The following is a 25,701-nucleotide window of genomic DNA, read 5'->3' as shown; positions in this document are numbered from 1 at the left end:
CATTGTTGGGCTTGTTCACTAAACAAGTTAGTGTGGCTTGACTTGAATTGACTCGTTTGGACCAATTGAATCAGTTAACTTCATTGAATTGTCTGATTCATTTTTAAATTTAAAAATTAATTTTTAGTTTTAACAATTTTTAAAAATAGGGAAAAGCAAAAAATAAAAAAAATAGGGAAAATATTTACAAATCAGAATAAATAAATAAATAATATTTGTGCTATTTTTTTACCCAAATAAAAAAAATTGAAAAAAAATGCAAAAATAAATATAATGAGAAAAAAAATTCTTTAAAAATTTAAGAAGATTGCAAGAAAATGCTAAAAAATTCAAAAAAAATCTTAAAACATTTTGGGAATATTGTAAAGATTTTTTGTTTGATTTTGATGAATAAGTTAAATTATTTCATGTTTAAATATCTTTATATATTTTATTTTATATGTGTGTTTCCTAATGATTGAACAAAAGGTAAATAGGTGTTTCAGACCTCATCTATATTAATTTTGAGAGGAGGTTATCTAATAAGATCCCCTCCTTTGGAGATCTTATTAGACATTACTAAATTGAACCTTATTTCATATTTTATTTTAAATTTTTAATATTTAATTACTTTTTAAAGAGCTAATAAAAGACCACTAGATTCAATTTAGGGATAATTCGTGGTTAATTAGGTATTATTCATAAAACGGGTGTGTAGGAGGTGCTAGTACCCTCCCCTCACATAATTGAACTCCCGATCTCAATTCTAGTAAATCCAAACTGAGGCTATTGGTTCCTAGGCCCAGAAGTAGTCTAAAGACCAATCAACAAGTAGTAATTAGGTAAAATAATCACACCTATGAAAATAAGAGGTTAGTGACGACTCCATTGAACCTTTAATATTATTATTCCTCCCCATTCTAGACCCTTCTTCTAGATGTTGTGACAGATTGATGACTCCACTAAGGACATAGAGAGTTGAGCCATAAATTAATTATAAATTATCCCAAATATGAATTTAATGATATTTTTTATTACTCCATGATATTTTACTTGTAAATATGAATAACTATTGAGTACTTGTGAATATTTTACCTATGTGTATAGCTCTTGTATAAATGTTGTGGATGAATGGATAAGTATGTAGAGGGTGTGATGATGTGTTAGAATGAGTGCATAGGATTTTAAATTTATGTGAGCACACTCACTTTCACGAGCCTTATACCTAGGTTTTACCCTAGGGGTGTAGTAGCGTTAGCTTCTGTGAGGCAAAGGTCATCGGGAGCACGTGAATCACTCTGCTTAGTTTCTAGTTTTTCAAAGCCCATTGAGCAAGGGTAGGGGACATCATGAGAACCTAGGGAATATAGCTTTAACCACACATATGGGACTCTAATTTCCTCCCCTAAGATAAAGTCTCGGAGAAAACCTGTAAGTAATAAATCCACCTAGGTTGGGATAGGAGCTTCATCCTTTTTCATATACTCTTGTGTTCTTCTGCTGTATATTATTTTGAGTCCCTTTGGTTGTAAATTTAGTATTGTTAAATATCTTGTTGCATTCTATTCCATTCATTTAGGCATACATAATTCTAGATTTGCCTCAAATTGCCCCATGGATAGCTCAGTAGTGGTGTACAGAGAGGAAGAAACACAAGTACAGTTGTATTCTGGAAACCAACCAAGATATTAGGGTGATAGTTTGATCTAAGTAACTAATGTGACGCTACTAGCTCAAGTCAGGGTTGACACTCGATTAAACTCTCTAGAGGAGTTGAAGACAATCTAGGCAGGTTGGATAGCTGAAAGGCGATTGAAGTTCTCTTAATTATACAACCACATTGGATTCTTGTTGCATATAACAGTGAACCAAGAAGTGATAAGTATCTTGGTGGATTTTTGGAGTCCTTCTTATTGCTGCTTCACTTTTGAGGGGGGTAGATATGACTCCAACTGTTGAAGAATATACATTATTTTTGCATTTTATGAAGCTTCATACACCATATAGGACGTACATGTACAATCCTAAAGCATCATTTACAAAAGTGATATATAAGGTAATAAGGATCAAAGCTCAAAAAGTGGATCGGAAGATTAAAAAAGGTGATAAAAGGATTAGTTGGGAAAGCCCAAAGACCCTAATGGAAGGAGAGGAAAAAGAACAAGTCCACATGGGTGTTGTTATGGCACTTGCTATTTATGGACTGGTTGTTTTTCATAAGGAATTGGGGTATATTGACTAGGAAGCAGTCTCTTTTATTATCCAAGTTCAGGACGGGACTAACCCAATGCCTAGCATTCTAGTAGAAACATTCCAATCTATTAATTATTGTAGAATAAAAGGGAAGGGTAGACTGAGATATTGTGTTCTGCTGCTATATTTCTATTTTATAAACCACTTATTGTGTAGAGATAGTTACTTCTATCCTATGTTCTCTGGGCTCCAAATTCCTTTAACTAATTTTGAGGGGGCTAAGTAGGAGGAGCAACCAAACAAGTTTAAATGGACTAAAAGATGCAAAACTGGGTACCGAGGGGTTTGTATGGCAAGCACCATGGATGGGATATGCTGATATGCTATACAAGTGTGGTTTAGCTGATTTAGAATTTGCTTATGATTAGGAAGGGGTTCGCAAGCAAATTAGGACATTTTTGGCAACTTGGAAAGTCGTTTATTTGATAGATTTAGGCAATCATACCACCAAGGTCCAAGGAAATTATAATGGTTGGTGCACTAACTAGGTAAATCCTTAGGTTACATGTTTCCAACTACCATTGACTTAGGGGATTCCTGCTTTTCAAATAGAATCTTCAATTTTTGCTCAGTCTCGAATGAAAAGGGAAGCTTAAGAAATAGAATGGTTATAGGAAAAGATAGAGCTATAGGAAAAACTTCATTTAGTTAAGGAAAGAACTATGGGAGCAAAATTGAGTGCTTGAAAAATGAAGCAAAAGGAACATGGGATAATTCTTAGGTGTTAGCGGAATGTTAAATAGAAAAAAGACATGTTCTTGCTAGCCGAAAAGGAAATGATAACCTTAAGGTGAAAAAAAAGTACTCCAATTAGAAGCCAAGCTAAATAGAGAATTACTAAGAGCCGTTAAATCCATAAATGAAGGAAAGTCTCAGATCTTGTAAGAACTTGAGGCCTAATTGCAAAAAGGAGACAGTGAATACAAACAAGTACAGGCCAAGTATCAGAAAGTTGTGCCTTATATACAAAAGGCACGATATTGAGAAACTGAGTTTCGATGATTGAATCATCAGACATTTGAGACGGCTCGTCAAGTACAGGATGCTTCTGACATGACAAGAATTGTGGCTAAAAAAATGAAGCAAGTGGAGCATGGGGTGTATCCTAAATAGATTGATTCTAAAACTACGAAGATTATACATGATGTACATTAAGAGCTGGGTTGTTTTGGGCATTTCCATTAAGGATAAATGTTTGTTGTAATAAAATTAGCTGAAAAAAATGAAAAAAAAAAAAAAAAAAAAGAGTGAGCGTTCTTTTTGAATTTGTCTTTGTATTTTCTTTAGCCCTCACTTTAAAAAGTGAAGTGATGGGGTTTTTCTAAGAATTTTGGAAAAGTAGTTGTGTAGGTTGCATTGCATAAGCATTCATGCATAATCATGCATGCAAAAGTATTGCTAGTGGGAGCTTGCTCACAATATACATTTGCTTAAAGAGAGAGTCGGTAGATTAAAGTTCTAGTGATAAGAAGATTATTGAGATAACTTGGACTTTTGGAATTCAATATTGAGCAAAACTAGTCAATATCTCTACATCCTTATAACACTAGACAAAAGGTTAGAATCATGGGAGAGAATTTGGAAAACCACATGTTGGGACTTGAGCAAAGCAATGAGGAGGTCCGTTAGGATGTTCGTAAGATTAAGGATCAAATGAATAAGTTAGTGGAGATGCTTACTACTATGAGTATAGGGAAAGTTGTGCAAGCTTCAGAGCCCTTGGTTGAAGATGATCCTTTGCTTCCACCAGGGTTTACACTAGTTAGTGGACATCCCTCCTGGTAGCCGATTAATGTGACAACAGGCTTGGGATCAAGCCCATATCCATTTGTTCCAACGATGTCAGTCCCAGGGTTTAAGCCAATTGGGAATGAAAATACATAAGCACTATCGATCATAATTCATAATACTAAAAAATGGGGAATAGTTAGAGAAACAGCTAAAGAAGAAGCCCCTAGCCTAGAGGTGAATTGTAGGTATGAAGTACTAGAGGATTGCTTACATGTTGTGGAAGGTACAAACGAGCTTGGATTGGTAGATGTGTTTCATTTGTGTTTAGTTAGAGTGATGAAGTTGGGGAGGAAAAATTTTATATGATGACATTAGACCCTACTAAAGGCTATTTTATTGGACATAAGTCAAGGATTTATCGTAAAAATATAAATATGTTGGCTGTAATTAATATTTTTACAATTAAGAATTATTTGATTTTGAATAATCTTGTGCATTAGTTAACTTACTAATGCACAAGAGATTTTTAGTAATGTGAGGAACAAGAAGAACATCAGACATTTTTATAGGATGAGAAGAAACAAGAGAGGAGGTAGAACCAATGCAAGAAAAATACAAAGATTGACCCCATTGATTACCAATGTAAAAGATGGATTTGTCAATACTAGCAACATCATTAGTCATGTGAGAAGTTGGACCCATGTCCGTGTACCACTCGGTATCTTGAGAATCATCAAGGGAAGTGGCAGCAAAGGCTTCAATCAAACCTACAACCTTAGCTTTCTTTAAGAGTTTTCCGAGTTTATGGCATTTCTTGGTAGTGTGCCATTATTTGCCCCACCATTGGCAAGTAGTTACAAGGGTCTTAAAAGATTGTCTTGATGCTGGAAAAGGAGAATTTGGTTTAGAATGACCAGAAACATAACCACGTTGGACAACCATAGCCGATTGAGAAGAGGAATCCCCAAGGGTTGACCGAGAAAAGAGCTCATGACTGATAGCTTTCGGAAACAGATTTGCTAAGGAGGGCAGTGGCAACTGTGACAAGATGGAAGTGGAAAAAAAAAAATTAAAATTAGAACCAAGTCCACAAAGAAACCAATGTACCATATCAGTGTCATCAACTGATTTGCCAATAGCACTCAGTTGATCACATAATGACCGAAAAGAGTGGGCATATTCAGCAACACCACAAGAGTCGCATTGCATCAACTGGAGTTCATCTTTCAGTCGGAGTTCTCTAGTTTTTTAACTGTGAAAAAATGAAATTTCAAGAGCTAGACAAGCATCACGAGCAGTGGTGCAATTAACAACTTCAACCATACATTCCTCAGTGAGAGAGGTATAAAGCAGGTTGAATAAAATTCTATATTGTGTGTGCCATTTCTTGTAGGCGGGATTAGGAACAAGATCATTTCTAGCACGAACTTGAGCAATAGGTGCAGGTGAAGACCTATCCAAAAAAACCCATAAGATCCCGACTTTCAACCAAGGGAACAAATTGGCGACGCCAAAAAATAAAATTTGTGGGAGTGAGTTTGATGTTCACCATGTGAACCATTGTATTGAGCAGAAGCTGAGAGGTATCGGGTTCGGCCATGGAAAGAAAAAAAATATATCAACAAAGGTTTGACTGATTGGCTCTGATATCATGTAAAGGAAATGGATCAAGCAATATGCTGTGAGGAGATATGAATTTATAGACATAGTATCAATTACAAATATGGAACAAATATACAAAGAAGGCAAATATCTACAATTATGGAGAATCACTAAAATTATAGAGATCACTACAATTATAGAGAATCACTGACATCTTGGTCATAATCAGAGGAATCAAACTGTTCTCTAATAGTGGGACATCAAGTTGATCTTAGTTCTAGTCTTGAGATTTTTTGTAACCTAAAAGAAGTGCTACACACAAGGTGGGAAAAACTCTCAAGAAAAAAAAAAGAGAGAAAACAAGGTAAACTAAAATAAGTACTTAAATATGTGAGGGGGTGAAAAGAGCCTAATACAGTAAAGGAAAGTAGACAAACATTGAAGATTAACATGAACAAGAAGGAACTACAATCTTATATAAGGAAAAAAGAAAATGTGTGAGAAACAACCATGAAGGAAAGGGATGAATAAAAGTACTTGGGGTTTAAATACCCAAGGGATGAGAAAGGAGGTGTTGATAAATCATCCTAAGGAGGCCACATGGAGGGCCAAAATGGGCATAGGGATCTCATACACATATGCATGTGCCTTGGTATCCCAAATGTCATGACAAACAACCATATGATCTATTAAGAAATTCCTACTAGAAATCAGTCCTAGAATAATGTAGGTTTGCCCTATCATGGAGGAAGCCCACCAATATAACCTTTATGGAACCCCAATCAGGATATAAAACACCTCATTAAGAGTGACAAAGGGATAGTATGAAACTCTTGGTGACCATAAGGAAGTGTAAAAGATGAATAAAAGAGGGAAAACAATGGAGGAGAAGGTAAGAACAATCGGTGGCTATTTTAGGTCATTCTATGAACTTTTCAAGTAACTATTTGGGTCTTACTAACTTAGGTATTGAAGGATTTTCCCGTAGCTCCCTTTAGGTCACCCTAATTCTGTGACTAAAAAGAAAATTTTTAAGGATGCCCAAACTCAGTAGTAAAAAGCATCAAATGAGTAATTACCTGAACAAGTACTTATTTTCTAACACAAACAAATAATACCTATAACTTTTAGAACTTATCCAATTTAGCATTTATTATCAACACTTACCAAAGTTCTTTTTTTTTCCCCCAATTTTTCACTCATCAATAGGTGGTGCCAAAAGATCCTTTATTCATGATTAGAAGTATCAATAATTCAATATATGATAGCTAAAATAAAATATTTCTAAGGAAAAACAAATCCAAGAAGGATCAATCAATCAAAGCTAAGTTATAATTATAATTCATTAGTATTGTTCATTAGACTGTTGGTTTTTCTAGGTTTCATCCAGTTTTAATAATGACAAATTAAGACATCTAATTGTGCTACTAAGTGTATACATAGGCATTAAGGTATTAAGCACAATAACAGATGCAAATTGGAAAGTCATGAAGCACACAAGACGATGATATTTGGCTATGAACATGGAGCTTATAAAGACCAAGTTTGAAGACTATGACTATGATTATGGAACTCATGAAGTCCAAGTTTGAAGAATTAAAAGAATTTATCTCATGTACTTTGCAAATAGGACCTATGCGAGTACACTATCATTGATTATATGAAAAAACTCATAGGTGACCTTAGTTGGACCCTAAACACTCTATATTTCATTAAAAATCATTTTATAAATGTGCAAAAATTATTTCTAAGTATTAAAATCATTTTTGGAATGAAAAACTCCAAAACAAGATTCTCCAAATCCCTTTTTTTTTCTACCTCCGCGTTGATGTGCGATTTTCTCTATCAATAACTTCCCATCTTTAAAAATCTTCAACATGAAAGTTGTGAAATTTTTTCTTAACTTTATGTTGATATTAGATTGCTCTTTTTGGAGTCCTCTAACAAATGTTATGCTCCAAATACTGAAGGGTATTTCAAGAAAATCGCGGCTGAAATCTCTTAGCCATTCAATCGACCAAGTCCCCAATTCAGTCGACCGAACCCTACGGCAAAAAGCCGCAACAGCTAGAAAATAGCTAGTGTTCAAAATAATTAATTACCTTTAACGTCCAATGACCATAAAACGGCTAGTAGACCATCTTACCTATAAATACAAGGTTTCTAACTTGTTTTAGGAAGAAAGAAAGAGAGATATACATCTATTATACACATCCAAGTTTTTTTATCTTAATTGAAAATCTTTTTCAAGCACTTTGTTTTTCTAGTTCATTTCAAGTGCATACTTACTCTCTTTCTCATATATCATTCTTGAAATTCATTGATTGAAGAGAGACCTTTTAGTTACTCCTTGAACTTCATTCATAATCTTTTAAGAGTGTATTAGTGTTACATTTTCATTACACTTATCCGGTCAAGTTTGTAGCATTCTTTGTACAGCAATTTCTTTTGATTAGGCTTTATAAGGGAATCTTTGCCTATTGAAGTGGTGATTCTAAAATTGCAAAATAGAATGTGATGCTATGAAACATAGTGCAATTGAAATAAAGACAAGGAATGAGTTACCTACTCTTAAATATCGAAGTGAACCCTTTCATTTTGAATACTTTAACTCTGAATGAATCAAATATATATATATATATATATATATATATATATATATATATATATATATGATTTTTGAACCTAGCACTTTTTTTATCTTTTTTTTTTTCGCTCAATCCTTTGTGCAGCAAAGGGAGGCCCCATGCAGGCTCCACTATTTTTAAAAATATTCTTCTCTTTGGCAAATGAGTCCCACAAATTTTTTAACATTTTCATTTTCCCCCCTCCTCTCTCTCCAGAGGTAAAGGGGCCCACAAGGGCTCCACCAAAATTTTAATCATTTTTAATTTAGTTTTTAAACTCCTCCATTTCTATTTGGTCCACGTGAGCCCCACTAAATTCCTCTCTTTACATTGATTCCATTAATTTTTTTAAAATTATTTTTAAAAGTCTTTTCTTTTTTTTTTATTAGACAAAATTTAAAAATTCCAACATTAATGAATTCCATAAAAAGTTTTTTGGAAAAATGATCCCAACTGTACAACTTTCTATCACTTTCTTTCTCAATAATTTTATATTATAAAATTAATTCAAATTATTAGCTCCTCCTTTTTTATATTTACATTTACTAAAATTATAGAATTAATTTTAATTTATATTGTTTGAAAATATGGAAATATATATAATGTGTTACATTTCTGTTTATATACATTATACACATTAAAATTAGCATAAATGATTGGAATTATTGTAGAATACTCAATATAATATATATTGTTTAATACAATTTTTAGAATTAATGTTTATTTATATTATTCAAAAATATAGAAATATATATACAGTGTTACATTTCCATTTACATATTTTATATATATATATATATATATATATATTAAAATTTGAATAAATGATTGTTTTCTCACCTACCTTTCACTAAAAAGTTCTTATATAACAATTATATGTAAACATATATTTATATATAAATACATAAATGCATGTAATCTAATGAAGTGTTCAACTTTTCATATGTTATAAAATAAAATATTTAAATTGTATTCAAATTTTACATTTTAAATCCTCATTCAATATTATTATAGTTTATACCTGTATTTTATTTTTCTTAATTAATTTTACATTTAAATTGATTCGTCACAAATAAATTTATATCATATGTACATGTCCATAATATTTTAAAAGTTTAACGTATTATACGTAATTTTTATAAATATTATAGTATTCATATAAATTTATTAATATTTGTCAATAATATTAAATAAATTATATAAAATATAGTGCTAAATTATAATATTATTGTTAAAATTAATTATTAAAAATATACATATATGTTCGCTTCAAAGTCCGGGTCAACTCTAATAGCAAATATTAATTTAGGATATGTTATATGTACCTTAAAAACTACTATATCATGTTTTTAAACATGATGAATGGGAAGTTTGTCCCATCTTTTAGCTTATAAAATAAAAATTAAGAAATAAAAAAAAAAAGAAATTATCATTTAATATTTTAAATATTATTTATACTGTAAATAGTTTTTTTTTTTTGCGGGAGACTGCTATGCTTTTCTCAATCTATTGGGCAGGATTGTAATTACATCCCCAATTTAGAATATGTTCATTTCGCTTTTTCGCCAACTTCACTATTTTTTTGTGCTGCACTGCATGATCTATATATATGTAAGAAAAAAGCTGTAGAGCTAAATCGCATCGTCTCTCTCTTTCTCTCCCCAATCCCGGAGCAATTTTGTGTTATCTTTCAGGTAATCCAGTCTACTCTCGGTGAATTCAGTAATTTTCATGCTTTAATTCGAGTAAAGTCATCTCTGTTTTTAGGGTTTTGGAAGGATTTTGGCTAGTTAACTGATCTGATTTTATATTCTCTGCTCGGATTTTGAATCCTCTGTTTTTCCTTTCTGAGATGGTAAAAGAAAAGGGATAAAGACATCTGATATAATCCAATTAGTTGTATTTAGCGCAGCTGAGGGGAATTTCTCGTTTCCCAAAGCAAGTACAATAGAAGTCCCTATTAATTTTTTTCTCCTTTATTTTTATTTTTTTTCATAAATTTTCTCTGCAGCCAAACGGTGATTTACTAGAAATTTGTATTTTGGATGATTTTCGGATTTTAACAATTGGGGGCATTTGAATCTGGTTTTTAAGGTTTCGGGGAGGAAGATCGATGCGGAAGGGATCGAAGAATAATTGCAAATCGGTATCGCACCAGCTCTTCAAGGACAGGGCAAAGAGCCGGGTCGATGATCTTCAGGGGATGTTCACTGATCTTCAATTTGCCAGGAAGGAGAGTCGAACCAGTGATGTCGCCGTACTGGAGGAGCAAGTGCATCAGATGCTCCGTGAGTGGAAATCCGAGCTCAATGAGCCGTCATCAGCATCATCTTTACTTGTGGGTACTGCTAATTTAGCGATCTGGGGAAAAAAAAAAAAGTTGATAGTGGTTCTCCCTTCTTGTATTTTATATGGGGTAATTGGATGCAGTAATCTTTCACAGATGTTTGAAATTTTTAATTGGTATTGCATAGGGCGGTAGTCTCGGATCTTTCTCGGCAGACATAGGGCGTCTGTTAGAGCGGTATGATGAGGAAGACGATGCAACTAGTGCATTGGCTGAACCAGCAGCTTTGAAGCCCGAGCCTGAGGCTAAAGGCACGAACGCGGGCAATTCAACATTCTTTCAAGAGGTGGTGGTGGTGCTTCTTTTTCTTCTTGCTTTTTTCTAGCGGTGGTGATTGTTTTGCTATGAGTTTGAGCTATATTAATCCTTCTCTAGTTGTCTACAAGGTACCCTTTTAGATTATTGGAGCACAAAATGTATTCTGCAGTTAATTTTTCTTCTTAAAAAACTTCATTCAATAAAACAAATACAGACCTAGGAGAAGAAACTGTCCAAAAACAGAACATATCAAATCACCCATTACAAACCAACGTGAAATTCATCTTACTTCCTACACCTAACACGTCGTTGTGCTTTTTTTTTTCCTGGGAATTACTAGTATCAGGTCCATTTGATTTAACTGGTCGAGAAATGAGTCACACTGTCCAACACTATTTTGTTTGTAACATTCAGATTGAAATGAGTCGAGCTCCCCATTCTCTGCATCATTAAACCTAAAAATGCCTGCACACATTGTTCATTCTGCATAACTTTCATTATATACATGTTTTTGAGTTTCGAGGGCCTCTAGTTTTTTCTTTTTTGTCATTGTTTAGTGTCTGAGTCATGGAAGCATACTTTGTTATAACTTATAAGCTTAAAATGGGTATGGTTTCAGGACTACTTCATGAATCACATGCCTGAAGATAACAACTTTCAAGGGTTTGATCAATGCAAAGGCTTTGCTACAAGTTTTGACCATTTTGAAGTGAGTAACCAGTTGGACTACAATCAGCTCAATTTACCTGAAGACTTCAACCTAGAGCTGTTTATTGATTCTAATGGCCTGAGGCAGTGTGGACAGGATGTCATGCTTAACATTCCTGATTTTCTACCAAACATCTGCCCTCCACCATCTGCCTTCTTGGGGCCAAAATGTGCTCTCTGGGATTGTCCCAGGCCTGCTCAAGGATCTGAATGGTACCAGGACTATTGCAGTAATTTTCATGCTGCTCTAGCATTAAATGAAAGCCCCCCTGGTATGACTCCAGTTCTGAGACCTGGGGGAATTGGGTTGAAGGATGGCCCATTATTTGCTGCTCTCAGTGCAAAGACACAGGGAAAAGATGTTGGCATTCCTGAATGTGAGGGGGCTGCTACTACTAAATCTCCATGGAATGCTCCTGGTGAGCTTATGCTGCCTTTTGTCTTCATATATTTTTTTTTTTTTACATTTGCATTTCAAGTTACCCTCTACTAGCATTATTTATTTTGCCGCATGCTATGCCAAATTATGGCAGAGCTGCAATGATGTAGTTCAGTTATTTGTGTAATTGAATTTTGTCATGCTATGTTGTGCTTAGTTCATGTGGGTGACCTGGTATGAAAAAGTTTGATGATGTGTATTGTTTTGATTTGACTTGTATCTTTGAATCTTGCAGAGCTTTTTGATCTCACTGTTCTTGAAGGTGAAACAATTAGGGAGTGGCTGTTTTTTGATAAGCCTCGTAGAGCATTTGAAAGTGGAAATAGAAAGCAGAGATCATTGCCAGATTACAGTGGACGTGGTTGGCATGAATCAAGAAAGCAGGTGATGAAGGAATTTGGGGGGCTGAAGAGGTCCTATTACATGGACCCGCAGCCTGTAAGCTGTTTTGAGTGGCATTTGTATGAATATGAGAACAACAACTGTGATGCATGCGCATTATATAGGTTGGAACTCAAACTTGTTGATGGGAAGAAAAGTCCCAAAGGAAAGGTGACAAATGATTCACTTGCTGATCTGCAGAGGCAGATGGGGAGGCTCACTGCTGAGTTTCCTGCTGATAACAAACGTTCTGTTAAGGGTAGGATGAAGGTTAATGTCAAGGTTGATGGTGGAAATGATTATTCAGCTCCAAATCAGATGACTGCTGCAACTGAAACTTTTGGATATGGATTGCGTGGGCCATACAATTATCGTGCTGAGAATGTTACCAACTATTATGGAACATAATTGAGGAAATATGGGTTGACTGGAAACTAATATAATTTTATAAGCTCGTCTATAGCAGCTGTTGTCCCTGTGGACAATTTTCTAGTTGCTCCAAATTAAGGACATGGTCATCAGTATTGGGTTTCAGGTCTTTGATGACATAAGTGGACCCCTTTTTTTTGTTTGTCATGCGGGACATCTTGCAAGGTTTATTTTCATCTGGGATAACTGCATTAGAGCTTCCTTCTGGATGCTGGCAAAGTCTCTAATTGCTGATAGATGCTTAACTCAGCAGTACATATGGCTGTGTTTACTTGTGTCAGACGGTATAAATGGCTGTATTTACTTGTATTAACTTAACTACAGGCAAGAACATGAAAATTAATGTTCACCAGAATCGTATAAGGATTACACAAGTCCGTGCGGTGGGAAGGAGCACAATATATTCAAGGTCTTGGCAGGATTCTTCATCCTACCTCTGCTCGTTATGGTCTGTTGGAATGACAATTATATAGACTAGATGTCAACTCGATGTACTGAATTTGACACTGCCAAGTCCCTTAGGCCTCATGTTGTTGATGCACCATTAAATTGGAATTCTTGTGTGTTTTTCATTGCAGGGTAACATGGTTATAACAAGTCTGGAGTAGGGTGGTAAGTTTCTCATTTGTCAAAAATTTTGAGAGTTATTGTTGGATTCAGAGATGGTAATTTGATGCATAGTCCTGATCATAAATTCCAAACTGATTGGATATCTGTATAAATTTTCAGTGATAGGGAAACTTTCTCTGAAATCTAAATATAATTCTGACGATTTTTGGAACATAATTCTTTGCTAGTTACTTCTGCCATTATATGTTCCTCCAGAGCACCCCTTGCCTTGAAGATGATAGGCCTGACTCCCGAGCATCCCGCTTCATTGAAGACGATAGTCCTAATAGGTTTTGTATAGAACTGAACATCCTTCCATGGTTAATTTTGTTTCATTTTACGTTCTCTCAATTAACCTATAGCAGGGTTGGCTCCAACCTTGACATCAAAGCCTCATTGTTATCTGCCAGTAGAGCTTCCCCTGCCTTGAAGATGCTTATGTCCATCCAAGACTAGACAACTTCTCTTTTTTTGTGTTCATGGAGGTTTATTAGGCCTTGATGCTCATCTTTTGTCTTATCCTCTTCACTTTCTTTCATGGTTTGAACCCAAGATTTGCAATATGAAGGTGTTAAGCTTTAATTGTTAGGATACAAAACAAATCCAATGCCTTTGTCTTTCTCAAGTTAGTGCCCTTGTCCTTACCTAGGATAACCCAGCTACCCTTGCTAGGCAACCAACATTAACAAGAAACAAAAAGAGGGAGAGAGCTGTGAGAATAATTTAAGGGAGGCAACTTATTTTATTCTATAAGATGTTCTATGTAGAATAATATTTAAAACAAAACAAAACAAGAAATAAAAATAAAAATAAACTGCATGATTTTTGCATTTGTGTAACAAACAACCGTCAGCACCAGAGTGTCCATGTGTGGGCTTGGTATGCTTGGGTGGTTACTAAGAAGTTTAAGTTATTAGATCTTGAATTTTTCAGTATGGCAAATAGTTATTAGCATTGGAGAGTCTTAGTGAGAACTTGATATTGATATATATATGGGAGTTCTACAATAACTCAAGGTTTAATCTATTAGATATTGGGCTCTTTCATCTGTCCAATGGGCTCCTCTTTGACTTTCTTTCCATGTGAGACAACTCAAAAGTTGATATTTTTAATATTTTCTTTCTTGTGAGACTATCTCACTTGCTTAGAACTATCTATCAATCAAATCTTAAGTAATAACTTGATCCAAAAGCATTAAGTGACGATAGCTTGGCTCATCTATTTATATAAAATAATTTCTTCCACTCCTTTTCAATATGGGTTTACTTTATAGTAGATATTTTTCTCAACAAATGAAATCTCTCTCTCTCTCTCTCTCTCTCTCTTAAACACACACACACACACACAAATATACTAAATCCAAACCCAATGTGGGTAATTAAGTGCAATATTACTATTGTCAACCATTTAATGTTCATTAATGACATTTTTTCTCTTTTTTTGGCTAATGTTTGAGAACAATGCTATCCTGACAAAAATCTTATGATAAGCCTGCCATGGTGAATTTATCAAAAAAAAAAAAAAAAACATTAACATTTTCTTCAGTTATAACACGATACAAATTTTAGAGAATTATTTCATTGTCGATATAAGGTCAAGTGGATATGATCCCATAATAGATATCTTGGTGTATCCATGACGTGCACTTACATAAAAAGTTGTGAATTTGGAGTTTTGGTTCACCCACATCCAAACTAAGTTATAGGGTTGGAGGGCTATGTCACTCTCACATATAAGAGGAGAGATCCTCTACATCTACTAGCAAGCTATAAGTGTCTTTTTAATGTTCGATTTTAAATTTTTTATATTATTTCTAACACTTAACAAGGCGTTTGTGCTTAATTTTGGTGGGAAATTATAAACATGTAATATAACTGTATTGGCTTTTGTCCTTCCCAAAATTAGTTGGTGGCATGCGATTTTGTAATTGAAATTACATAAGACAACAATCTTAGCCAAGTAGGCATAAAATGTAATGTGGCTACGAGTGTAGAATCATTATCATGTCAAAATATGTTTCAAATTCTCATAATTGTCAAGTCATGCGCCTATTACTAGGACGTAAGGTTGGACGATCTTGATGTATGGGTGGCCTATTATTTCAACAAAGATCTCCATCTAGTCATTTGGTAGGGCTCTTCAAATAGAGCATTTTTTAATTTAGACTCATTGACTGGCTGACTACAATCCAATCTTCTTGCCCATCGGACTATTTGGACTCTTTGGACTTTGAAGACATATTTCTAGAGTAACAATGATTCTTTGACATCCATCAATTGATTGTAATGCCTTGATATTTAGAGTCAGCATCTAATGATTACAACTACATGATAAATGCGGACCAGGGTGCTCTTTAAATCTTTAACATTAAGAAATCAATCTAAATAGTTATCAAAAACAGCACAATGGTGTGTGTGGGCCACCGCTACAGGGCATGGGATTAGTCATGATCTGTGCAGCGGACCGTAAAACGGACGTCGTTGACAGTTGTGGACACCCAGCGATATTCAAAACAAAATAAATAAATAAATAAACAGCACAATGGTCATTTCAATGTTGACGAGGCCACTTTTTTCTCTTCTCGCATTGTCCTAGTGGCATGTTGCACTATTACTTGCCCAGTAAACATAAAAATGCATTACTGAAATTTCCCACTCTTTGCTGATCAGTGTTCTACATCGCCTCACAAAAGCAATACAAGGACTATTACAATATGATTGATGCACCAGATAGCTGAGACAGAATCTGATTCAAGGACTTCTTTCCATCGGATCCTTGAGCATGGTAGTATTACAATGCCTAGAATTTTTATAGGCCACAGTTTCGCTGCAAGAGAAGAACAAACGCCTATGTAGATGGCAATTAATCCACCAACCACCCCCAACGATTCATGGGTTTGCTTTCAAAACTCCCCATCCGCTTTGACTCCAACCCAATCCCTCCGCTTGGAAAATAAAATCCGTAGGGTTGGGAGGCAGCCTCCATCCATCAAAACCCACTGCATTGCATCACTTTTACAGACACCATGTACTGGTACTAAATACAGTTTTCGGAATCAACTGCTGAAGGTATTGCTCATGGATGCTTCAATCCATTATTGCACTTATTTAAGTGTACAATTCACAACCTAGAACCATTCTGTATTTTTGGCTTGTACCTCATCCTCTTATAATACCTAGGACTACAAACTAGTCAAATCAATTAGAGTTTTTACCATGGTGGAGCATGTTTATTAAATTTTGAACCCAACTCAAACTCGAAGTAAAACTCAAAAAAAAATTCAATATACTTGCTCAATCTCATTTATTATGCAAATGAAAGAACTTAGGATCCCTTACCCGATCGAATTATCAAGATGCTCACAAACTGTTTTGTTCTTTTGGAGCCTCTTTACTCTGAAAGGCAAAGGGCTCTTAAGATGGACAAACAAGTAAAAAGGGATTCTTAATAATGTAGCCCTAAAATTTTTATCTCCACCAAGCTAGCCTATTGGCCTTCGATATTGGTGTTGTCACAAAAATGAGGTTAAGGAATTTGAACTAAATAAGACCACACCCAAATAGTCCCTACTTTTAAATCCATTTCACTCTATCAAGCCTAATTCGATCTTATTTTATCTCATGAATAAGTTTAATCCAAGCTTTTAATAAGTCCAAACCGATCTTATAATCAAATCGTTCACAAGCCTAACCCATTCATTTTTAGGTCTAAACAAGTTGCAAAATTAAACTTGAGAATTGCTTACTTAGAAAATAAATGTCTAAACGAGCTCTTATTAAGTCGATCTCCCAAATCTCTTGTAAGTGACTCGATTTATTCCCAACCCTAGTAATACCTCCTACTACTTTGGAAAGACAAATGCAAACATAAATTATGATAGATGTGTTTCCTTCCTCACCTCCCTACCATGATTGGATTTAGCTATGGCTTAGTTATTTTCGGATTGTGTTTCCTCTTCTTGGTTCTCCATTATGATGAATGTCACTTACAAAGGTTTCTTTAAACCTTCCCGAGGGCTTTGCCAAGGAGACCCTCTATTTCCTTATCTATTTATTATTTTATAGGAAGTTCTTTCTCGGCTTCTAAAGAAAAAATTTATGGAAAATAAGATAGGGGTTTGCTATCATCCTCGTGGGGCGCCTTTGGTATCTCACCTACTCTATGCAGATGACATTCTTATTTTTTCCAATGGTAAGAGAAGCTTCATTCGAATACTTATCAAGACTCTTAATAAATATGAGAATTGGTCTAGCCAAATGATAAATAAAGACAAGTCAAGTATTTTTCTATCAAAGAAAATTGCTTATGCTTGGAAGCGATCCTTGTTAAGGATGGCTAGCTTTGCGGAAGGAGGGTTCCCTGCTACATACTTGGGTGTTCCTTTGGTATCAGGTTGTCTTATGGCCCGTAGTTTAGAGCCTCTAGTTGCTAAATTAAGGAAAAAGATAGCGGGTTGGAAATTTAAGTTTTTATCTCAAGGGGGCCGCTTAGTTTTAATTAAGCATGTATTATCATCAATGGCGGTTCATCAATTGGCTGTAATTGACATTCCTAATATTGTTTTCACAAAGTTAAATTCTATGTTATTAGTTTTTTTTTTTGGAGTGGAGTAAATGATAAAAGAAAAAGGAAATTGTGTTCCTAGCCTAATATATGTAAGTCTGTTTGTGAGAGTGGTTTGGGTATTATAGATTTTGAGGAAGTAAAAAAACCATTGCATATGAAGTTTGCGTGGAGATTGTTAACTATGGATGTTGAATTAGATGTAATCCCAAGAGGGGGGTGAATTGGGTATTTTAAAATTCTTTGAATCTATTTACCACTTAATCCCTATTTGTATATTTAACTAATCAATTTTAGGGATTTATTACAAAATTTAATTTAATTTACCAATGAGTTCTTATTACCCAATTAATTGTGTGCAATGTTATTCAACCTACACATGCAATATGACCAATTTAAATGTAATGCTAAAAGTAAAGAGTAAAGGGAAGAGAGAAGACAAACACAGTTTTTACGAGGTTTAGCCAACTTGACCTACGTTGTCGCCTTGAGCAACCACTCAAGGATTTCACTAAAATCTCTGCTCCTTAAATTGGGATGGAGCTTCCCTTACAAACCGCTGCTTACAAGAGGCACAGCTCCCTCCTACTCCACTGCTTATAAGAGATACAGCTCTCTCCTCAACCCCGGTTTAAACACCGAACCATGAATACAATAGAATCTGTATAAATACTCAAAAATGCTTCCAAACAAAAGCTCGTGAGTACAATTCAAATTCCTAATACATTTAACATATGATATAACTTGAAACTCAAAATGTATGAAACGATACAATCGTTTATGTGTGATATGCTTCAACACACAATTCTCTTTTTATCAAATCTCCCAAAATGTTTGTATGAATCAATATTTTGGAGAAACTTAGGTTAAATCTTTGAATATAAAAATAGCTTTGAAGATTGCAAAGATTTGATACACACTTTGTGTAGTAACCGAAAAAAAAAATATAATAATAATAATAATAATAATAAAATAATAAAATAAAATTAATTAATTAAATTAATAAATAAAATAAACAGTATGATAAGGAACAAATATATATATATATATATACTTGTGTGTGTGTGTGTGTATATATATATATATATATATATATATATATATATATATATAAAGGTATGAAAGCTTCTTTACTTTACTTTAGGTTTATTATATATATATATATATTATTAAATTAGCAAGCTTCTTTAAGAAGCTTTGGAAGGAAATCCAATTTTTGGATTTGTTGGCCGTGTCTCTCTTCTCTCTCACTTTCTCTCTCTCTCTCTCTCCTACAACTCTCTCTCTCTCTTCGATTTCGGGTTAGTTTTACGCCGGATCGACAAACCGAAACCACCACGACGCTCCTGGCGAAATTCTCTACAAGTTTGCCGGAACGGATCGTCAGGAAAACGAAATTGGATTTCATCCCAAATCCAAGGTAAGGCTTTATATTCAATATTTGGATTTTTGACAGTTGAAGAAAGTGATATACGCGTAAAAATACTGAACTTTAATACTGGAAATTTTCAGTTCCAGGGTTTTGATTGGGAACGTGGGAAATCATCCCTAAGTTGAGGTAAGACTTTTTAAAGTCGAATTTGACTTAGTGGTAGTTATAGAAAATGTTGTACGTACGAAAATACTGAACTTTAATTCTGCGAGTTTTTATTTTCAGGGTGTTGAGTTGAGAACCTTGTGGGTACGGGGGAGATTTTCTTAGGGGCTTTTCAGGAATCAGGTAAGGGGATAAACTAAGCTAGTTTTGTTTAAGAAAATGCATGTATACATATATGTAGCATCTGGTTTTAGGAAAAATAAATATATTTATATATATGATTTATATTTGAAAAATACTATTTAAATGATGATATGTTGAATACGAGGAAAATTTGTTTAGTGTGGCATGAGTATAAAAATGTTTTGTACTGTTTTTTTTTTGGAATGGGGATGATATGGATTTCTATGATGGAAAACCGGCGTACGGGCCGAGATATTTTTATATGTATATGTGATTTGCCGGCGTATGGGCCGTGCTATGTGGATGAGATTTGCCAGCGTATGGGCTGTGCTATGTGATTTGCCAGCATACGGGCTGTGCTATGTGATTGCCGGCGTATGGGCCGTGCTATGTGGATTGCCAGCGTACGGGCTGTGCTATGTGATTTGCCGGCGTACGGGCCGTGCTATATTAAAATGTGTAATACCAGCGTACGGGCCGATGATTTTTATGATACACGTATATATGTGAAATGATATGATTGATGCGAAAATAAATGATATGAGATATTTATGTATCACGATTTTAGTATATGTATATGATATCAGAACCTGGTTGGCTTGGTCTAGGCTAGCACTTGCACGGTACCGTTGTTATGTGTCCATGGTCTTCGTGATCATGATATCTGTGTTAACGCCGCTGTACGGAGTGGTGTGAGATTGGATGGTCGATGTGGTTATTTTCAAGAAGTGTGCTGTTATCGCCCCTGGTGTACGGACCAGTCTGGGTAGACCCATCGGACCTACAGACTACTGTTTGACTTGGCAATGGTCGGCCAACTATTGTCAAGTCCCGCCTTCGGGCCACACAACCCAGTCATGTGGGGGTAATACATGACAACAGCCAGCTAACCTACCAGGATTGTTTTATGTTATTATTAGTGTATGAGATGAGATATGTTTATGAAAATGCAGTATATTCTGCTATGTGTTGATATGCATATGTTTTCCCAGATTTGATAAACAGTATTGAATATGTTATGTATGGTATATGTAGAACGCAGAATACTCATGTTGCCACACACTGGTATTAGTTTATTTCCCTTACTGAGAGGTGTCTCACCCCTAAATCTTATACATTTTTCAGGAGCCCCTGATAGGAGAGCGGGAAAAGCCCCGCTGATCTAGATCAGTTGGTTGCCCTCTTTGGAAGGGTAAGTTTTTGGTAGGGACAGTTAGGTTTTTGTGGGGATTGTCCCTAGATTTCATTTTTGGGATGTATATACTGTGAGATAGTAATTGTAGTGACTCTGGTATGTGTTATGCACATTGTGATGAGATGTATATAATTTTGTACTTTCTGCTGCGTAGGCTTCTGCTGTATGTTTTGTTATATCCCTGGTGCCCATGGGTCCAGGTGGATTGTGACCTACTGAGCTGGAATGTATGATGTGATGATAATTTATTTATATAAAAAAATAATATGCGAAAAAGGAGTGGGTCGTTACAGTTGGTATCAGAGCCTAGGTTGCTAGGTTCTGTAGACTTTAGAGTGCAGCAGGAACAATACCAGAGTTTAGGAAATGATTTGAGGTTTTGTTCTACAGTCTAGAAGCAGGACTTCCGTGGTAGTTTCTGTGTTTTTCCTGGGGTGACGATTTCAGGAAAACCACAGTAAGCTATTATCGGGTTGTGTTCCTAGAATGTAGGACTGGGGATTAACAATGAGTTAGAAATGTTGAGATGAGTGGTGAGGTTAGGTAGGTAAATTATGAGGATAGGATTACTGAATTGCAACTGCTATTTTCCAGGATGGATCCAGAAGGAAATAGTGCCCATGCGAGTGGCAGTGATGGAGCAGGACCATCAGGTGCAGCTGGGACCGACTCTGATGCGGTATTACGTAGCGTGGCTCAGCAGGTTATGGCTGAGATTGCTAGGAGCTCGAGGGAGCAGAGTGGTCCATCTACAGGCCATGGGTGCACTATAGAGAAATTTACGAAGATGAATCCTCCGGCGTTCTCAGGTGGAGTTGATCCTGTAGCCGCTGAGAACTGGATGCAGGAGATTGAGAAAATCTTGGCTGTGCTGCAATGTATTGAGGAACAGAGGGTCCTCTTTGCCACCTATAAATTGACAGGAGAGGCTGAGAGGTGGTGGACTGCGGTGAAACTATTAGAGCAGCAAAGGGTGACTCCAATAGCTATGACATGGGACCGGTTTAAAGATTTGTTCTTTGACAGATATTTTCCAGCTACTGTGAGGGAGGCTAAGGTAGAAGAGTTCCTGAGTCTGAAGCAGGGACAGCTATCCGTTCAGCAATATGCAGCACGTTTTATCGAGCTCTCTCGATTTGCCCCATACATTGTTCCTGATGAGGTGAAGAAGGCGAGGCAGTTTGAGAGAGGCTTGAGGCGGAGTATATTTAGGCAGGTGGTGGTGCTGCGGATCCAGGACTTCGCTGAGTTGGTCGACAGGGCGTCCTTGGCAGAGATTGGTGAGCGTCTTGATGCGGATGAGCAGGGACAGAGGAAGAGATCTGCATCTACGAGCTACCAGCAGGGTCACAGGCCGGGTCAGTGGAGGAGAGGTAATCATGGTAGAGGGCGGAGACAGGAGACGGGAGGACGCGAGGTGCAGACAGTGCAGGGTCCTCCAGTTTGTCAGACTTGTGGTAGGAGGCACTGGGGAGAGTGTCGAGCTGGTGGTGTAGTGTGCTACCGCTGCGGTAGATCGGGACATATAGTGCGAGATTGTCCTACCCCGCCAGATGCAGCTCCGGTGTGCTATCGCTGCGGTAGATCGGGGCACATGGTACGAGACTGCCCTACTCCACCAGATGCAGTTCCAGCTCCTAGACCATACCGGGGAGGTTATCAAGCACCACGGGGGGGCCAGCAGAGGAATACGGCTCCAGCCAGGGTGTTTACTCTGACGCCGGGTGAGGCTGAGGCATCAGGTGACGTGGTGACAGGTATGGTCATTATGCTTTCTTTTAAAGTTATTGCATTATTTGATTCAGGAGCTACACACTCGTTTGTGTCCTTGGGGTGTATTAAATTATGTGAGGCTGAAACACAATCATTAGATGTTGAACTGTTGGTATCTACACCGACTGGGTCGGTAGTGAGGTGTGGTAGGGTACTCCGCGACTGCCCAGTAGAGATTCAGGGGAAAACATTGTCTGCTGATTTGATAGTGTTAGACATGCATGGGTTTGACGTTATATTTGGTATGGATTGGCTAGCAGCTAATTTTGCCAGCATAGATTGTCGTGCACGAGAGGTGATATTTAGACCCCCGGGGGAAGCAGAATTCAAGTTTGTAGGGTCACATGTACAATCCCCGCCTCAGCTAGTTTCAGCTATTCAGGCCAGGAGACTACTGCTGAGTGGTTGTCAGGGGTTTGTGGCGGTTGTGAAAGAGATGTCAGAGAATGAGTCAAAACTTGCTAGCACGCTTGTAGTGAAGGAGTTTGTGGATGTTTTTCCAGATGAGTTACCAGGCTTGCCACCCGACCGTGAGGTGGATTTCTCTATTGATCTACCTCCCGGTACAGCGCCGATTTCTAAAGTACCTTATCGAATGGCGCCAGTGGAGTTAGCAGAATTGAAGAATCAGTTGCAAGATCTGCTAGATAAGGGCTTCATACGGCCCAGTGTATCTCCGTGGGGAGCTCCAGTTTTATTTGTGAAAAAGAAAGACGGGACTATGAGGATGTGTATAGACTATAGGGAGATAAATAAAGTGACAATCAAGAATAAGTATCCTCTACCCCGTATCGATGATTTGTTTGACCAGCTCCAGGGTACACGGGTGTATTCGAAGATTGACCTCAGATCTGGCTACCATCAGGTGAAGGTGAAAGCAGAAGACGTCTCAAAGACGGCCTTCAGGACTAGGTATGGGCATTACGAGTTTCTAGTGATGCCGTTTGGTTTGACGAATGCTCCTGCGGTATTTATGGACTTGATGAATAGAGTCTTCCACCAATACCTAGACCAGTTTGTTGTTGTTTTTATTGATGATGTACTGGTCTATTCTAGGACCTATGAGGAGCATGAGACGCACTTGAGGCAGGTTTTGCAGACACTTCGGGAAAAGAAGTTGTACGCCAAGTTCAGTAAATGTGAATTTTGGCTGGAGAAGGTCGTGTTCTTGGGGCATGTTGTATCTGGAGGCGGTATTTCTGTGGATCCTAGCAAGATTGAGGCTATAGTGAATTGGGCTAGACCGAGAAATGTCCAGGAGATCAGGAGTTTCTTGGGGCTAGCAGGCTATTACCGTCGTTTTGTTGAGGGATTCTCAACTTTGTCAGGGCCCTTGACACGATTGACGAGGAAGAATGTTAGATTTGAGTGGGACGATAGTTGTGAGCAGAGTTTTCAGGAGCTGAAGCAGAGACTAGTCACAGCACCAGTGTTGATCATCCCATGTGGGGGTGAAGGGTATACCATTTATAGTGATGCGTCCTTGAAGGGACTTGGCTGTGTATTAATGCAGCATGGCAGGGTAGTGGCGTATGCATCTAGGCAGTTGAAAGAATATGAGAAGAACTACCCTACCCATGATCTTGAGTTGGCTGCAGTGGTACACGCACTGAAGATTTGGAGGCATTACCTGTACGGTGAGCAGTGTGAGATCTTCTCCGACCATAAAAGTTTGAAGTATTTCTTTACACAGAAAGAACTGAATATGAGGCAGAGAAGGTGGTTGGAGCTGATTAAGGATTTTGATTGTACCATCAGTTATCACCCAGGGAAAGCAAACGTGGTAGCTGATGCGTTGAGCAGGAAATCCAGGGAGCCGGTGTTGGCGGCTATGGGGATCCAGCATTCGATCATAATGGATCTGGAGAGACTCGGCATAGAGTTGGTGGAGAGTGATCTCCCAGTATGTATTGCCAGCCTAGTGGTACAGCCTACTCTACAGGAGAGAATTAAAGCTGCCCAGAAGGAAGATCCAGAGCTAGTGGAGGTGATAGACAGAGTACAGAGTGGACAGGGGGAGGAGTTCAGTATTGCAGATGACGGAGCTTTGCGGTTCCGTTCCAGATTATGTGTTCCTGCCGATACTGAGATCAGGAAGACTATTCTAGAGGAGGCTCACAGATCTTTGTATACAGTTCATCCCGGTAGTACGAAGATGTACAGAGATCTGCGAGAGTCATACTGGTGGAGTGGTATGAAGAGAGAGATTGCTGAGTATGTAGCGCAGTGTTTGACGTGCCAGCAGGTAAAGGCTGAGCACCAGAGACCGGCAGGGCAGTTGCAGCCGTTATTCATCCCGGAGTGGAAGTGGGATCACATATCGATGGACTTTGTGTCAGGACTGCCGACGGCATTACATGGTCATAATGCCATCTGGGTGATTGTTGATCGATTGACAAAGACGGCCCACTTTATTTCCATCAAGATCAGCTACTCCCTCAGCCGTTTAGCGGAGATTTACATTCAGGAGATAGTACGTTCTCATGGGGTGCCTGTATCTATTGTGTCGGATCGAGACCCACGATTCACATCACGATTTTGGAGGAGTCTGCAGGAGGCTCTGGGGTCTCAGTTATCGTTTAGTACGGCATTCCATCCTCAGTCAGACGGGCAGACTGAGAGGACGATACAAATATTAGAGGACATGCTCAGAGCGTGTGTACTAGACTTTGGGGGTAGTTGGACTCAGTTCATGTCATTAGTAGAATTTGCGTATAATAACAGTTATCAATCTAGCATTGGCATGGCACCATTTGAGGCTTTATACGGTAGGAGATGTCGTTCTCCTTTGTTTTGGGATGAAGTGGGTGAGCGGCGAGTAGTGGGACCAGAGCTGGTTCAGCAGGCGTGTGATAAAGTTCGTCTTATCAGGGACAGGATCAGTGCAGCTCAGAGCCGACAGAAGAGTTATGCCGACCATCGCCGCAGGAATTTAGAGTTTGACGTAGGTGATCACGTATTTTTGAAGATAGCTCCGATGAAAGGGGTTATGCGATTTGGGAGGAAGGGTAAACTTAGTCCTAGGTTTATCGGTCCATTTGAGATTCTAGATAAAGTGGGACCGGTAGCCTACAGGCTAGCTTTGCC

At 37.2% G+C, this 25,701-nt stretch overlaps 1 protein-coding gene and 1 long non-coding RNA gene across 4 annotated transcripts; both read left to right on the top strand.

The window, feature by feature from the left end:
* Nucleotides 1-9,680: 9,680 nt before the first annotated feature.
* LOC131149158 (transcription factor VOZ1-like) lies at nt 9,681-13,351 on the top strand. Of its 3 annotated transcripts, XM_058099332.1 has the most exons (6): nt 9,743-9,886; nt 10,287-10,530; nt 10,667-10,825; nt 11,417-11,506; nt 11,594-11,924; nt 12,180-13,351. In XM_058099332.1, exons 2-6 carry the CDS (start codon nt 10,306-10,308, stop codon nt 12,731-12,733), a joined length of 1,359 nt encoding a protein of 452 aa, XP_057955315.1. In that variant the 5' UTR covers nt 9,743-9,886; nt 10,287-10,305; the 3' UTR covers nt 12,734-13,351. The 3 variants fall into 3 exon arrangements, with proteins under 3 accessions (XP_057955314.1, XP_057955315.1, XP_057955316.1); XM_058099331.1 differs by having other exon boundaries at nt 9,681-9,886; nt 11,417-11,924; XM_058099333.1 differs by having other exon boundaries at nt 9,760-9,886; nt 10,287-10,534; nt 11,417-11,924.
* Nucleotides 13,352-19,145: 5,794 nt separating this feature from the next.
* LOC131149118 (uncharacterized) lies at nt 19,146-20,984 on the top strand. The gene is made up of 4 exons (XR_009135132.1): nt 19,146-19,346; nt 19,439-19,484; nt 19,584-19,646; nt 20,772-20,984. It is a non-coding gene; the product is annotated as an uncharacterized LOC131149118 (long non-coding RNA).
* Nucleotides 20,985-25,701: the final 4,717 nt, after the last annotated feature.

This window comes from Malania oleifera, chromosome 2 (genome assembly GCF_029873635.1).
Source record: "Malania oleifera isolate guangnan ecotype guangnan chromosome 2, ASM2987363v1, whole genome shotgun sequence".
Taxonomy (NCBI): Eukaryota; Viridiplantae; Streptophyta; class Magnoliopsida; order Santalales; family Ximeniaceae; genus Malania; species Malania oleifera.
Note: the sequence above shows the minus strand (reverse complement) of the source record. Positions and strands in the feature narration are given on the sequence as shown.